We start from the raw sequence: 16348 nt of genomic DNA on the forward strand, positions 1-16348 counted from the left end.
ACCCCTTTAAAAGCAAGCCGTGTTACATTGATACCTTTCTTTTTCCTTTTTTCCCTGATGAGCCTTTGAACTATTCTTTTCCACCTTGGGATGGAGCTGAGGAGCTTCAGCTTTGACACGATGGACAGGTCATTACACACTGCAGGGCGCAGCTCATTAAACAGGAACCTGAGGCGTTCAATGACTGGAGCACACACTTCTTTGTAGGAGCGTCCTTGTTCTTGATGTGTCTGAAAAGTGGCAACAAAATAGTCATGTGCTGGACCCTCTCCATATAACACATAAGTTGTGAATTGCATTGGGAAGACTAACCTTTATGAGGGAACACTTGGCTTGGTAAACAACCCGGCACACGTCCACCACAGATTTAGGTAATGTTTTATGTTTTACTTGATCCAAGTTAAAAGCACCATGATGAACCATAGATAGCGCAATGTTACCTAAGCCCGGAGGAAAATCGTGTCAATGTTTGCGGTTTAACATTGGATTACATACCCAAATGTCTATACAGATAGAAAACCACATTATTATTATTTTTTTGTTGCTTTTCTTTAAAGATCAGGCCATGATATCAGATTGGTGCAGGTCCAATTCCCTGAACTGCTGAGCTATATGAAAAGGCCACATCCTTGTCCCAGCTTTGTACTGCTGGTGTAAGATGTATTGGGTCCAGCAGCTTACCGTATCCCAGCAGCACCAGGTATCTTCTCTTATAGAAGTATGGAAAAAAAGTTGCTGATCAGCATAGGTGCCAGAAGCCTGACCACCACTGATCTGATATCGAAGGCCTAACCTTGCGGAAAGCCCCCTTTAATGAACTTTTTTTGTTTTGTTTTTTTTCTTACACCCGCTTTAATGTCCAGCATACCTAAATCTTGATGTTTCAATAAACAGCACAGCAGCAGACGGCCTACTTCCTCAACTGGATGTTCCGGAGGAAAGGTTATTGGTGTGGTCAAGTGACACTGTTTACAGTACCTTTCTATCTGACACAGAAAGTCCTAGGAATCAGACGTAACATTAACAAGCTTGAAATCAGCAAAAAAAAGTAAAAACATTTCTCATACAAGCAAACAAAGTACATTCATAAAAAAATGATTTGTTTCCCTCAATTTCTTCAGGTTACAAGCAAAACACAAAGTAACCCTCCACTTACATCAACCATGGTACATCTCTATAGCCAGAAAACCTGGTGTTCGCCCTCATACCACCACCTATTGCTGAACACCATCACAAGAAGGCTGCTCTGGCCTCAGTCCTCACTACGGATGATATCACCATTGGTCTGATCGGAAAATAATAAGGGAGAAGCAGGTCTTATGGCCACTATACACATTAGACAAATGTTGCCTGAGCCCACCGATATCGACAGGTTCAGATGACGGACTAATCTGTATGGAGACTACGGCCAACTGATAGTGGAGAGAGATGTTGGTCGTGCATGTTCAATTTTGGACTGCCCGATCCCACTGTTCTTTTGGAGAGAAGCCAACAGACAACGTGTCAGATGGCAGCTTTCTCGTAGAGAATACAGGAATACTTGGGCGAGAGCGCACTCTGAGGAATTCGATGGTCATCCAAACGCCATCTAAGGTGTATGGCCAAGCCTTCAGCGCATTTTACAGGAAAATCAAAGACAATAGTGGCCATTTTGTAAAGCAGAGTACGAGGCTTCAGAGCTAGCGGTGACAGAAGCATTGGATGAGGATGACCTCAGATATGTTGGCTGTACATTTCCCCAGTATAGCTGTATTTTTCGTTTTGACAGAAGGGTTACGTTAGTCACAATGTAATGAAAAATCCTGGAAATGTTTTTTTCAGATAGGTTTCAGTTCCATGTCCCTTTCAAGATCTTTGCTGGCCATTGGTGAACAGAAGTATCAGTTTATGATTACTACTTTACAAAAACTGTTTAAAGCAAAGAAATGTACCTTGACGTTGTGATCCTGAGTATTGTTGTCGGCAATGGCTTGCAGGAAGGGCTGAGAATGATCACTCATGGACAGCCGATGTCGGTAGAGTTTGGATTTGTTAGGGGTAGTATTGCCTGGTGAACTGCAGTGGTCTTCATCTTTTTCCTCATTATAACTGTAATGAATCTGGCTTGTTTGGAGACCCCCAGAAAATATAGAGGATTTAAGCCACTCTGCCAACAAAAAAAAAAGGAGTTATAACCGCAAGTTTTTTTAAAAAAAGGTCTTCGCAATCCCCCATTGCTCCTGTGTCACTGCTCTCCATTCCCCTACTAGTCTTTGCTTTCTTTACCCCAGCAGTGATGAGTAGATGAAACGGGACAGTGGCAGCAGCCTACACTGAGGTCACTGCTGCCAATTACCCTACATGTTATGTTCATCCATCACTGCTGAAGCCTAATGAACAGAAACCATCACAGGAGCCCGGACATGGGGACACAGAGGATCAGGGGATTTGTAAGAGGAGTATTACGTCGTATGTGGTTTTAAACCATTGGATGCTTTGGTTGGACAACACCTTTCATTTTTTACTTTTATCGTATGTGCTCATTCTTGGCTTACTAATGCAATACACTTACTCGCACACTCGATTTCCACCGGAGATAATGGTGTACTTAGTGACAAGTAAGAAGCATGAAGTCCTAGGAGCAGACCCAAGTTCCGCTCGGTGTCCACAAGTGGAGAAGAGAGACTGCTAAGATCTGGGGCTGTAATCACTTCTTGATCGGGCTATGGGAATAAAGAGAGAAAACCATTAAAGAGACAGAAGAAATGGTGCAATTCTACCAACAAGAAAATGCTCAACTGGATACAACTGTAGAGTATTAACAATGAATCTGTCAGGGGGGGAAACAATAAAGAAGTAAAAAGAGCAGGCTCTGTTCACAAAGTTTGTGTGCCGGAAAGAAATACATCTCTGTGCGTTCAGTCTGCAATAAATGCCAACATGGCTCCCGTTAGGCTGCTTATGCTTGGAGAACATTACACAATTAACTTCACATGTCTGAACACCGGTCTATGGAAAGGAGAAGAAGAAAGAAGACAACTGTAACTAGAAAAATAAAAAGAGCAATTCCCTGCTATAAAACCAACCAGGCTACATCTGAGGATTACAGTCTAGTAGAGGAAAAACATAAAGGGGTAATAATTTAAAAAAAAAAAACATGGCTGTATGAGACAGTACTACTCTTATTTAGGCAGAGTCTGGTATTGCAAGTGCAACTCATCTGTCACCACACAATACAAACTGCATAAATTATCACATCAGATCTTAACCCCTTCATGATCCAGCCTATTTTGACCTTAATGACCTGGCCGTTTATTGCAATTCTGACCAGTGTCCCTTTATGAGGTAACTCAGGAACGCTTCAACGGATCCTAGCGAGTCGGAGATTGTTTTTTTGTAACATATTGAGCTTCATGTTAATGGTAAATTTAGGTTGATAATTTTTGCGTTTATTTGTGAAAAAAATGGAAATTTGGCTAAAATTTTGAAAATTTCACAATTTTCAAATTTTGAATTTTTATTCTGTTAAACCAGAGATTTATGTGACAAAATAGTTAATAAATAACATTACCCACATTTATATATACTTTACATCAGCACAATTTTGGAAACAACATTTTTTTTTGCTAGGAAGTTATAAGGTTTAAAATTTGACCAGCGATTTCTCATTTTTACAACATTTCTCATTTTGACTGGCACATTCCCCTGTAACAATAAAAAATGCAAAACATGTACCCACATATTACCAACAGATATAGTCCACATACCAAACACAAATCAGGACTATAAAGTCATGGGTTCCTTTTCTTGTACATCCTCCAACGTGGTGTACATGATACAATGTACGAGGTGCCCTGGAAGTATCTATATTGGGGAAACTATGCAAAGACTACAAACTAGGATGAATTTACACACAATCAGGAATGAAATGGACACACCGGTGGGAAAAAGACTTAAAAGTCTTAATACTAAAAGGTAAATTTTAAGGACCACAGGGAAAGAAAAATTTGGGAATACAAACTAATGAAGAGGTTTAAATCGTTGACACTAAAGGTACCTTCACACTGAGCAACTTTAGAACGATAACGATCCGTGACGTTGCAGCGTCCTGGATAGCGATATCGTTGTGTTTGACACGCAGTAGCGATCTGGATCCTGCTGTGACATCGCTGGTCGGAGCTAGAAGGCCAGCACCTTATTTGTAACCAGGGTAAACATCAGGTTACTAAGCGCAGGGCCCTGGTTATCATTGTAAATGTAAAAAAAAAAAAAAAAACTACATACTTACATTCCGGTGTCTGTCGCGTCCCCCGGCGTCAGCTTCCCTGCACTGTGTCAGTGATCAAAATTTACCTGGAACGAATCTGCCAGCAGATTCAGTGGGCGCACTGCGCATGCGCCGGCCATTTTTGAAGATGGCGGCGCCCATGGAGAAGGACGGACACTGGGAGGGACACCGGAGGTCGGTAAGTATGCGGGGGTGGGATCGGACAGCGGGGAAGCGAGATCGGACTGCGAGGGGAGCGGAGCACATTACAGGACAGGACGGAGGACTGGGGAGGAGATCGGTGGCGGGGGCAGATCAGGGTTTCCAGCCATGGCCGATGATACTGCAGCATCAGCCATGGCTAGATTGTAATATTTCACCACGTTTCATAGGTGAAAAATTACAAATTGCTCTGATTGGCTGTTTCACTTTTAACAGCCAATCAGAGCGATCGTAGCCGCCCCCCTGGGCTGAAGTACCACTCCCCCTGTCCCTGTAGGTCGGGTGAAATTACACTTAACCCTTTCACCTGACCTGCAGGGACGCGATCGTTCTGTGACAGCATATGCGTCACAGGTCGGATTGGCACCGACTTTCATGACGCATACGCTGTGTCACAGGTCAGGTAGGGGTTAAGTGAACAAGACTAAGCAGCAATGGCAGACACGGCCCATGTACAAAGAGTGGAGACGAGAGGTTACACTTACTGAAAGTCATAAAATCCATTTAAGGCTTCAGCACTTAAAGAGGTTATCCAGCGTTATGACACTGACCAACTACTGTAGCTATAGGATAGATGAGACCTGGGCAAACTGCAAGCCACATCCAGCGCTCTGGCTGTTCCAGTTCAGCCCGTGGACTGAGACTAGCTAAAGAGCTGAAACAGTGGCCCACGGGCCACACCCTCCCCTGCCTGCTGTCCATCTGCATCTTCAGGATTCAGACAGCGTTGAATACACTGGTGGAAGACAGTTCGTAGCAAAGCAGTAGGAGATTAACAAAAAAAACTCTTAACCATAGAAACAACATGTCAGAGACTAGAACACTTATTATAGGCAACAAGCCAAACAAGGGTGGGTGCTGTGTCCCCCAATGAGTGGCTCGGAGAAAAGGATTTTACGGTGAGTACACAAAAATCCCTATTTCTCCATCGCCACATTGGAGGACACAGGACCGTGGGATGTCCAAAAGCAGTCCCTGGGTGGGGAATAACAACCCAACAGTGTAAACTTATGGCACCTGATGACTACAGGTGCGCTACCGCTGCCTGCAGAATACTCCTACCCAGGCTTGCATCTGAAGACGCCCGAGTATGGACATTGTAATGCTTTGAAAAGGTGTGCAGGCTAGGCCAGGTCGCAGCTTTGCAAACCTGGTCTGCAGACGCTTGATTCCGAATGGCCCAGGAAGAACCCACCGACCGAGTGGAGTGTGCCCTGAGGCCCGCAGGGATAGGCTTGCATCTGACGCGGTAAGCCTCCTGAATATTCGACTGAATCCATCTGGCGATTGTCGACTTAGAGGCGGCCAGTCCCTTCCGGTGTCCCGCCGGGAGCACGAACAGAGCATCCGTCTGTCGAAAAGATGCCGTCCTGGACACGTACTTCCTCAGGGCTCTGACAAGATCCAAGGAGTGAAGAGCCTTCTCCCCACGGTGCGTTGGAGCAGCGCAAAGAGACGGAAGTACGATATCCTCATTGAGGTGGAAGGAAGACACCACCTTCGGGAGGAAAGTAGAGCCGCCAACTCCGAGACTCGTCTGATCGAGGTAATAGCGAAGAGAAAAGCCACTTTCCATGAAAGGAGATGCAGAGAGATGTCCTGCAACGGCTGGAAGGGAGATTCCTGTAGGACACCTAGGACCAGATTAAGGTCCCAAGCCTCTAGTGGCGCCTTGTAGGGAGGCACCACTTGAGAGACTCCCTGACAGAAAGTTTTGACCTGAGGTGTGGAAGCGATTTTGCGTTGAAAAAGGACTGACAAGGCCGAGACCTGCCCTTTAAGGGAACTCGGCGAAAGCCCCAAGTCCAGACCGGACTGGAGGAAATCCAGGATGGTAGGGATGTTGAAAACCAACAGAGGGCGACCTCTGATTCTGCACCAATCAAAGAAGATCTTCCAGGTCCGATGGTAGATGCGCGATGACACTGGCTTTCGGGCACTGCTCAAGGTGGAAACTATCTCGCAGGAAAAACCCGCTTGAGTCAGAACCCAGGATTCAACAACCAAGGCGTCAAACACAGAGCCCCTGAGTTCTGGTGGTAGATCGGGCCCTGAGAAAGTAGATCTGGGCTATCTGGTAGGCGCCAAGGAACGTCTGCGATGAGCTGGACCAGCTCTGCATACCATGCCCGGCATACCACGCCCGGCGAGGCCAATCCGGGGTGATGAGAATTACCGGGACACCCTCTGCCCTGATCTTCCTGATGACTCTGGGGAGCTGGGTCAGGGGGGGAAAAGAGGTAAGGAAGGTGAAACTGACTCCAGGGAACGACTAGCGCGTCCGCTCCGATTGCTCTGGGATCCCGCGACCGGGCCACAAACTGAGGTACCTTGGTGTTGAACCAGGAAGCAATCAGGTCTACGTCCGGAGTACCCCAACAAAGACAGATTTGTTGGAATACGCTGAGGAAGTCCACGGCCCAGTTTTCCACTCCGGGAATATGAACGGCCGATATAACCGAGTGGTTGTGTTCGGCCCAGCGAAGGATGTGTTCTACTTCGCACATTGCAGCTCTGCTGCGGGTGCTCCCCTGATGATTTATATAAGCCACAGCCGTGGCATTGTCCGACTGGATATAGATGGGGCGACCTGCAAGGAGATGATGGAACCGCTTTAGGGACAGCCTGATCGCCCATATCTCCAGGATGTTGATTGGAAGACTAAACTCGTGACGAGTCCAGGTTCCCTGCGCAGTGTGATGGCGAAAAACCGCTCTCCAGCCTAGTAGGCTGGCGTCGGTGGTGACTACCAGCCAATGGACCGGGAGGAAGGACCTCCCTTGGAGAATAGAGGATTGGAGCATCCAACATTGGAGTGTCTTGCCTGACCCGAGGGGAGAAGGGACACAGTTTGTTAGGGAGAACTCCCGTCCCATGCATCCAGAAGAGCGTGCTGGAGGGGGACAGAGGTGTAGTTGCACAAAAGGAATCGCTTCCATTGCGGCCACCATTCTTCACAGAATCCTCATGCCGAAACGGATGGAACAGGGGGACGGCTGGAGAAGCTTCCAGACCCCCTGTTGAAGAGCCAGGACCTTGTCCCGAGGAAGAAGCACCAACCCTAGGGATGTGTCCAGGGTCATGCCCAGGAAGGAAATCCGTTGATCTGGAAGAAGGCATGACTTCTTTAAATTGATCAACCAGCCCAGCCGAGAAAGAGTATCCAAGGAAATGCGGACGCACTCCTCGCAGGCTCGGAAGGATGGGTCTTTGACCAGTAAGTCGTCTAGATAGGGGAGAACGACTAAGCCCCGAGAATGCAAAATGGCCATGACAGCCGCCATGACCTTTGTGAAAACTCTGGGGGCGGTGGCGAGGCCGAAAGGCAAGGCCGTGAAATGAAAGTGTTCCTCTCCGACGGCAAAGCGGAGAAACCTTTGATGAGGCGGGAAGATTGGGATGTGGAGGCATGCATCCCGGATGTCGATGGATGCTAAGAATTCGCCGTGTTCCATCGAGGCAATGACGGAACGGAGGGATTCCATCCTGAAATGACGGACTTTGACAAATCCGTTCAAGAGCTTTAGGTCCAGGATGGCCCTTACTGCTCCATCCTTTTTTGGAACCATAAACAGGTTTGAATAAAAACCGCGGAATCTTTCGTCCTCTGGGACAATCCCAATCACTCCGTCTAGTCGGAGCGACTGGATGGCCTGGGAAAAAGCTCGGGCGCGCCTTCCCGCTTCAGGAGGGTGGGAAGCAAAAAATCGGGGGGGAGGGAGGAAAAAAAAAAAATCGATTTTGTAACCGGAGGACACCAGATCCCTGACCCACTCGTCGTGAACAACGGCGAGCCAGGCATGACGGAATGAGAGAAAGCATCCGCCAACTTTGCTGGTGTCGTCCGGACGGGACTGCAAGTCATTTGGAAGATGATTGGGGTCTGGATCCCCTGGACCTAGATTGTGTGGAGCAGCCCCTCCAGGAATGGTTGGGCCTGTATGAAGCCGAATAGCTTTTGTCTCTGGCGGCACGGCGCCCCAAACCAGGGGAAGTGGCCGAGGAATGCCATGAGTAGGTTCCACGGAAGGGCCGAAACCGGGCCTGTGGCTGTCGTCGGAACGGTTGTCTGAATCTCTGCTGGGGAAGGGAAGTACTTTTACCTCCCGTAGCGTTGGAAATCAGTTTGTCCAGTTATATACCAAAAAGACGGCCACTGAGATATGGCAGAGATGTGAGCGACTTTTTAGATATGGAGTCCGCTCGCCAGTTCCTCAGGCATAGCGCTCTCCTAATCGCCACAGCGTTAGCAGCCGTAAGTGCAGAGCAGTTAGCCACGTCCAGGGAAGCGTTTACTAAGTAATCGCCAGCCAAGGAGATCTAACTTGCAAGCTCCACTATGTCAGGAGAAAGGTCGCTGTTTTGTAAGGTCTTATGCAGAGAGTCTGCCCAAAAAGCCACGGCTTTGGCTACCCAAGTAGCAGCGAAGGAGGGGAAGAGTGCCGAGCCTGAAGCCTTAAAGACTGAACGGGCTAGGCTGTCAACTAGGCGGTCCATGGGATCTTTGATAGAAGATCCATCTGTCATGGAAAGGATAGATTTAGAGGACAAAAGGTGAGACAGGAGGATCCACAGGAGGGGATTCTGTCCATTGTTTTCGGAGATCAGGAGAAAAGGGATATTTGGACTCAAGAGATCTCTGGCCCTGAAAACGTTTGTCTGGACGCTCCCTATGTCGCTGGACTATGGCCTGGAACTCCGGGTGATTGGCAAACACCCTGTGAGTACGTTTAGTCCTTTTGAAGGACACCGAATTATCCGTATTGGAAGTTGACGGTTCCTCGTCGACCTGAAGTGACTGGATGACAGCCTCAATGAGACTATCTATAGTGCTGTGATAACCTGGCAACTCCAGATCTAGAGGCCCATCAGACTCAGGATCAGAGTCCTGGTCGGAAGAGGTGCCTGGGAAGCGAGAGCGGGAAGTGGAGCTACCAGACGCCGAGGCACCAGAGGGCCTGGAGGACGAGCTACGGACGCGCTTTATAGATGGCCGCTTGTGCTTAGAATGAGAGGCCACTGCAGGCTGAAGATTCCGCAGCCATAGGGGAATCCTCCTGAACAGGCGGATTAGTGGTCCTGCTCGCGGTTGGATCCTGGAGGGACTCAATAGCCTTAGTCAAAGAAGCCATAGACTGCGAAAGTGACAAAGCCCACTCAGGGGGACTGGTCACCGCGGGCTCGTTTGCGGCAGGGGGCACCTGAGCGCTTTTAGGGTCACAAGCATTACAGAGCGGGGCAGTATGCCCGCTTAGTAGCGCAGCCAGACAGGAGGTGCAATAAGTAAAGAACACTGTATGCGTTTTTGCAGACTTTTTGTGTTTAGGCAGAGACATGTTGTCTTAATTCTCCGTGCAGGCTGTGCAGCTAGTAAAAGCAGAGCACTGTGCAGCTAGTAAAAACGGAGCACTGTGCAGCTACTAGAATGGAGCACTGAGTAAAGCAGAGCCTGCAGAAAAATGGGAGCTGTCAGCACGCAGCGCACGTACCCAGGTCCTGTGTCCAGATGCTGCACTGAGACCAGTGAGGAGAAGTGGCATTGAGGTCCCCCTGTTGAGGCAAGATGGCCGCCAAGAGCTTGGAGGGTGCTTCTCGCAGCGTGCGAGAAGCGCTGAAGTGGTGGGCGGGGCCTCATGCTTGACAATCGCTGTGGGCGGATCGCAGCCTAGCAGAATCAGAAGCCGGGGACTAAATTAGCGGTGCCCGGCCGCAAGATGCGGCCGAGCCCGCGGTGAGCTCAGGAGGCCCCCCCCCCCTACCCCAGAAGACTCCCCGCTTGAGATCCTCTTCAGGCGAGGTATGAGGGGCGATGTAGTCCACCTCAATCCAGCGCCCTCTTGATGAGGGGCTGGAGAGGGACTGGGAAGCTCCTTGCTGCACCGCTATTCTTTTAGTGGTGGAGCAGAGGGAGGGCGGCCGGACAGTACTCTGGTAAGATGGCCTCTGTGTATCCTAAGGGTTCGCTTCCCTAGGATTTCACAGGGCATGTCCACGGCCGAGCATCCCACGTCGCAGGAAAGGGTACGAGGAGTAAACTCACCATGCTCGCCTGTTGGTGTTTCGGGGGAGATCGGACCCCTTAAAAGGGTCCGTCGCCCCCTTCATCCGCTTGCGCAAAGTGAGAAAAAATAAAAATAAGAACGTCTGGAAAGAAACAGACGCAGTGTGCCTCCTACGGACACTAAGCAAGAATTGGTATTAACCGGAGCAAGTAGGCTGTGTATACTGCAGAGGAGGAGCTAACCCCTTTTTTGTATTTACTTAGTGTCAGCCTCCTAGTGACAGCAGCATACACCCACGGTCCTGTGTCACCCAATGTGGTGATGGAGAAAGGGAGATTTTTGTGTACTCACCGTAAAATCTCTTTCTCTTAGCCCCTAATTGGGGGACACAGGACCATGGGGTGTTATGCTGCTGTCCACTAGGAGGCGACACTATGCATAATCTGAAAAAGATTAACCGTGGCTCCTCCTCTGCAGTATACACCCCTGGACGGCGTCAGCCTTCTCCAGTTTTGTGCAAAAGCAGTAGGAGGAACGTGACATGAATAACATAACCGTGCCTATAAGAAGGCAACTATGTGCGAGCTCAAGCAAACAATATGAGAACTCGACAGTAACAACGGCCCAGGAGGGCTACAGGGTGGGAGCTGTGTCCCCCAATTAGAGGCTAAGAGAAAGGGATTTTACGGTGAGTACACAAAAATCTCCTTTACTCTGTTGCCTCATTGGGGGACACAGGAACATGGGATGTCCCAAAGCAGTCCCTGGGTGGGAAGCAATGGACGAATATTGTGCAGACAGGCAGCTATACTTGGGGCAACGCCGCCTGCAGAACACATCTACCCAGGCTCGCGTCCGCTGAGGACTGGGTATGAACTGTTGTGAATTCTGCTTTTGAGCTCCCTCCGGTGGTTGTAGGTGGTAATGCAGTTGTCTCTGGGCTGCAGTCCTGGACAGGTGTATCTACTGATTGCAGTTCTGACTGGAGTATTTAGGTTTGCAGTACTCATTAGTCCTTGCCAGTTGTCAATGTTTCTTGGGAAGTATTTGATCTCGGTCTGGCTTCTCCTGCTTAGCTGCCAATTCAGCAAAGATAAGTGTCTGTTTCTTTTTCTATGGCACACAAGCTGTGTGCTTGTTTTTGATTGTATTCCTGCTCTGAGTTTAGTAGTCTCTGGAGTTGCAGATATACGTTCCACGTCTTTAGTTAGATCAGGGGTCCCCAACTCCAGGCCTCGAGTGCCGCCAACAGTGCAGGTTTTCAGGATTTCTTTAGTATTGCATCGGTGTTAAGGTGATCATCTGCACAGGTGATGATTCCAACCCCTGTGCAATACTAAGGAAATCCTGAAAACCTGCACTGTTGGCGGCTCTCGAGGCCTGGAGTTGGGGACCACTGAGTTAGATGGAGGAATTTTTATATAATCTGCTGTGGATATTTTTGGAAGGGTTTTAATACTGACCGCACAGAACTCTGTCCAATCCTTTCCTATTTTAGCTAGAGCGGCCTCTTGTGCTAAATCCTGTTTTCTGACTGTTTGTCTTTCCTCACCTACTCACAGCCAATATTTGTGGGGGGCTGCCTATCCTTTGGGGTTCTGCTCTGAGGCAAGATAGTATTCCTATTTCCATCTTTAGGGGTATTTAGTCCTCCGGCTGTGACGAGGTGTCTAGGGCTTGTTAGGTACACCCTACGGCTACTTCTAGTTGCGGTCTTAAGATCAGGATTTGCGGTCAGTATAGTTACCACCTACTCCAGTGAAAGTTTTCATGCTGCTCCAAGGTCACCGGATCATAACAATGAACCCTGTAGTGTTTAGTAAACGTGTGTAGGCTAGTCCAAGTGGCCACCTTACACACTTGTTGTGCCGAAGCCTGGTGCCGAATGGCCCAGGAGGTCCCTACCGCCCGTGTAGAGTGTGCCGTAATACCGGCTGGAAGAGGAGAATTCTTAAGGCGGTAGGTGTGTTGTATAGTGGATTTGATCCACCTGGCAAGGGTAGCTTTGGAAGCTGGCAGACCCTTGCGGCCGCCTTCCGGAAGAAGGAAAAGAGAGTCAGACCTCAGGAAGGACGCAGTCCTAGACACACAGTGGGGCAAAAAAGCATTTAGTCAGTCAGCAATAGTGCAAGTTCCACCACTTAAAAAGATGAGAGGCGTCTGTAATTTACATCATAGGTAGACCTCAACTATGGGAGACAAACTGAGAAAAAAAATCCAGAAAATCACATTGTCTGTTTTTTTTAACATTTTATTTGCATATTATGGTGGAAAATAAGTATTTGGTCAGAAACAAAATTTCATCTCAATACTTTGTAATATATCCTTTGTTGGCAATGACAGAGGTCAAACGTTTTCTGTAAGTCTTCACAAGGTTGCCACACACTGTTGTTGGTATGTTGGCCCATTCCTCCATGCAGATCTCCTCTAGAGCAGTGATGTTTTTGGCTTTTCGCTTGGCAACACGGACTTTCAACTCCCTCCAAAGGTTTTCTATAGGGTTGAGATCTGGAGACTGGCTAGGCCACTCCAGGACCTTGATATGCTTCTTACGAAGCCACTCCTTAGTTGCCCTGGCGGTGTGCTTTGGATCATTGTCATGTTGAAAGACCCAGCCACGTTTCATCTTCAATGCCCTTGCTGATGGAAGGAGGTTTGCACTCAAAATCTCACGATACATGGCCCCATTCATTCTTTCATGTACCCGGATCAGTCGTCCTGGCCCCTTTGCAGAGAAACAGCCCCAAAGCATGATGTTTCCACCACCATGCTTTACAGTAGGTATGGTGTTTGATGGATGCAACTCAGTATTCATTTTCCTCCAAACACGACAAGTTGTGTTTCTACCAAACAGTTCCAGTTTGGTTTCATCAGACCATAGGACATTCTCCCAAAACTCCTCTGGATCTTCCAAATGCTCTCTAGCAAACTTCAGACGGGCCCGGACATGTACTGGCTTAAGCAGTGGGACACGTCTGGCACTGCAGGATCTGAGTCCATGGTGGCGTAGTGTGTTACTTATGGTAGGCTGTTATGCTGTGCTATCAGGCAACACAGTGTGTAGTAATCAGCGCACATACAGTGATATGGCAATAACCCAAAAACAATAGAACAAGCTCTGAGACGTGGAATCTCTGCAGACTGCAATACCTGAACCTATCCTCACACAACTAAAAGCAGCAGTGGATTGCGCCTAACACTACCTATGCAACTCGGCACTGCCTGAGGAGCTGACTAGCCTGAAGATAGAAATACAAGCCTGACTTGCCTCAGAGAAATACCCCAAAGGAATAGGCAGCCCCCCACATATAATGACTGTTAGCAAGATGAAAAGACAAAACGTAGGAATGAAATAGATTCAGCAAAGTGAGGCCCGATATTCTAGACAGAGCGAGGATAGCAAAGAGAACTATGCAGTCTACAAAAAACCCTAAAGCAAAACCACGCAAAGGGAGGCAAAAAGACCCACCGTGCCGAACTAACGGCACGGCGGTGCACCCTTTGCGTCTCAGAGCTTCCAGCAAAAGAGAATAGCACAGCTGGACAGAAAAAACGGAAACAAAAACAAAGTAACACTTATCTAGCAGAGCAGCAGGCCACAGGAAAGATGCAGTAGCTCAGATCCAACACTGGAACATTGACAAGGAGCAAGGAAGACAGACTCAGGTGGAGTTAAATAGCAAGGCAGCCAACGAGCTCACCAAAACACCTGAGGGAGGAAGCCCAGAGGCTGCAATACCACTTGTGACCACAGGAGTGAATTCAGCCACAGAATTCACAACAGTAGGCCTTGTTACATTGGTCCCAGCTCTCTGCAGTTCATTTACTGGGTTCTGGGATTTTTGCTCACCGTTCTTGTGATCATTCTGACCCCACGGGGTGGGATTTTGCGTGGAGCCCCAGATCGAGGGAGATTATCAGTGGTCTTGTATGTCTTCCATTTTCTAATTATTGCTCGAACTGTTGATTTCTTCACTCCAAGCTGGTTGGCTATTGCAGATTCAGTCTTCCCAGCCTGGTGCAGGGCTACAATTTTGTTTCTGGTGTCCTTTGACAGCTCTTTGGTCTTCACCATAGTGGAGTTTGGAGTCAGACTGTTTGAGGGTGTGCACAGGTATCTTTTTATACTGATAAGTTTAAACAGGTGCCATTACTACAGGTAATGAGTGGAGGAAAGAGGAGACTCTTAAAGAAGAAGTTACAGGTCTGTGAGAGCCAGAAATATGGATTTTTTTAGTACTCACCATAAAATCCTTTTCTCCGAGCCATTCATTGGGGGACACAGACCGTGGGTGTATGCTGCTGCCTATAGGAGGCTGACACTAAGTGATACAAACAAAAAAAGTTAGCTCCTCCCCTGCAGTATACACCCTCCTGCTGGCTCTCAGCTAACCAGTTCGGTGCAAAAGCAGTAGGAGATCAATAACAATATATGAGCGTATAGCATGTCATATTCTAAAAAAACAAGCATAAGCTAATAACAGGGTGGGAGCTGTGTCCCCCAATGAATGGCTCGGAGAAAAGGATTTTACGGTGAGTACACAAAAATCCCTATTTCTCCTTCGCCTCATTGGGGGACACAGACCGTGGGACGTCCCAAAGCAGTCCCTGGGTGGGGACAACAATAGATCAGGCCCTGTGTAACCACTACTTACAAGTGCGCCACCGCGGCCTGCAGAGTCCGCCTGCCCAGACTCACATCTGTGGAAGTGTGGGAATTATAGTGCTTCAAGAATGCATGCGGACTGGACGAATCCGCAAGCTTGCAGGCGTGCCTTGCTGACGCCTGGTGCCTAGAACCCTTGATAGACAGGGAGATAGGCTGACATCTAGCACGGAAGGACTCCTGGATGGTGAAAAGAATTCACCATGTTATCATGGTCAATGAAGCGGTTAAACCCTTCCTGAAAATGTCAGGAAGCCTTCCTCTACCATCAGGAAGCCCAAATAAAACGTCCAACCTTCAGAAGGACGCCGTCCTCAAGACGTACCTACTCAGAGCACTCACTTCGTCCAGAATATGGGGGATCTTATTCCATTTTGTGGACTGGAGCCAAAAGAGATGAGGGAAGAACTATGCCCTCATAACAGTGGTAATACAGTACCACCTTGGTAACAAGGGATGGAGATGGCCTGAGGACAACCTTGCCTCGAAGGTAATAAGGGAAAAAAGTCTGAAAGAGCAGAGAAGATAGCTCCGAAGACTCGTCAGAGTGAGAATATCGCAGAGGAGAACGGGACGACTTTCCCTGATAGTAAAGTCTGCCCGGATGAAAAAGGAGCCTACTGTAAGGCTCCTAGGAATAATAAGGTCCCAATGATCTAACGGTATGCGAAAGGGAAGAACTACGTGTGAATACTCCCTGTGAGAAAGTCCCTACTTGCAGTTGTGCTGCGATAAGGCGAGAAGATACTAGCTCCGCAAACAAAAAACGGACATGGTCAGTGCGGATCTCTGAGGATCACTTGGGCCCCTTTCTGCTTCCGAAAGGCTTTCGGAAGCAGTGGAAGGGGAGTTATGGAAACTGGTACCATGGCAGAACCAGAGCATGGAGAGCGATGGCTCTTGGATCTCGAGGCCGAACCACAAACTCGAGTACATTGGCCTTCAGTCTGGATGTCATCCCACCTACAACTGGAGAGCTCCAGTAAGGACAGATCTGATGGAAGACTTCGGGGTGAAATTCCCACTGACTTGAGGCGGAACCCTGACGGCTGAATTTGTTTGCCGTTCAGAGTTCTACTTCTGGGATATATACTGCCGAGATCACCGAATAATAGACTTCGGCCCATCAGAGAAAGTGAGGTACCTCGGTCATGGCGCCTGACCGTGGGTACCTGCTAGATGACTGACGTAAGGCAGCGCCGTGGCATTATC

The 16348-nt window shown here is 48.4% G+C and overlaps 1 protein-coding gene across 3 annotated transcripts in view; it reads right to left on the reverse strand.

The window, feature by feature from the left end:
- Nucleotides 1-16348, reverse strand: part of HERC2 (HECT and RLD domain containing E3 ubiquitin protein ligase 2) — a 296865-nt gene that overhangs the window by 167677 nt on the left and 112840 nt on the right. For all 3 annotated transcript variants that reach the window (XM_069757837.1, XM_069757836.1, XM_069757835.1), the window contains exons 26-30: nucleotides 2552-2702; nucleotides 1932-2146; nucleotides 869-1001; nucleotides 313-440; nucleotides 35-230 (exon numbers count right to left, since the gene is read on the reverse strand). In XM_069757837.1, the coding sequence (XP_069613938.1) occupies nucleotides 35-230; nucleotides 313-440; nucleotides 869-1001; nucleotides 1932-2146; nucleotides 2552-2702 (823 nt within the window). The remainder of the gene's footprint in view (nucleotides 1-34; nucleotides 231-312; nucleotides 441-868; nucleotides 1002-1931; nucleotides 2147-2551; nucleotides 2703-16348) is intronic.

The sequence above is a fragment of the Ranitomeya imitator genome, chromosome 3 (assembly GCF_032444005.1).
Source record: "Ranitomeya imitator isolate aRanImi1 chromosome 3, aRanImi1.pri, whole genome shotgun sequence".
Classification (NCBI taxonomy): domain Eukaryota; kingdom Metazoa; phylum Chordata; class Amphibia; order Anura; family Dendrobatidae; genus Ranitomeya; species Ranitomeya imitator.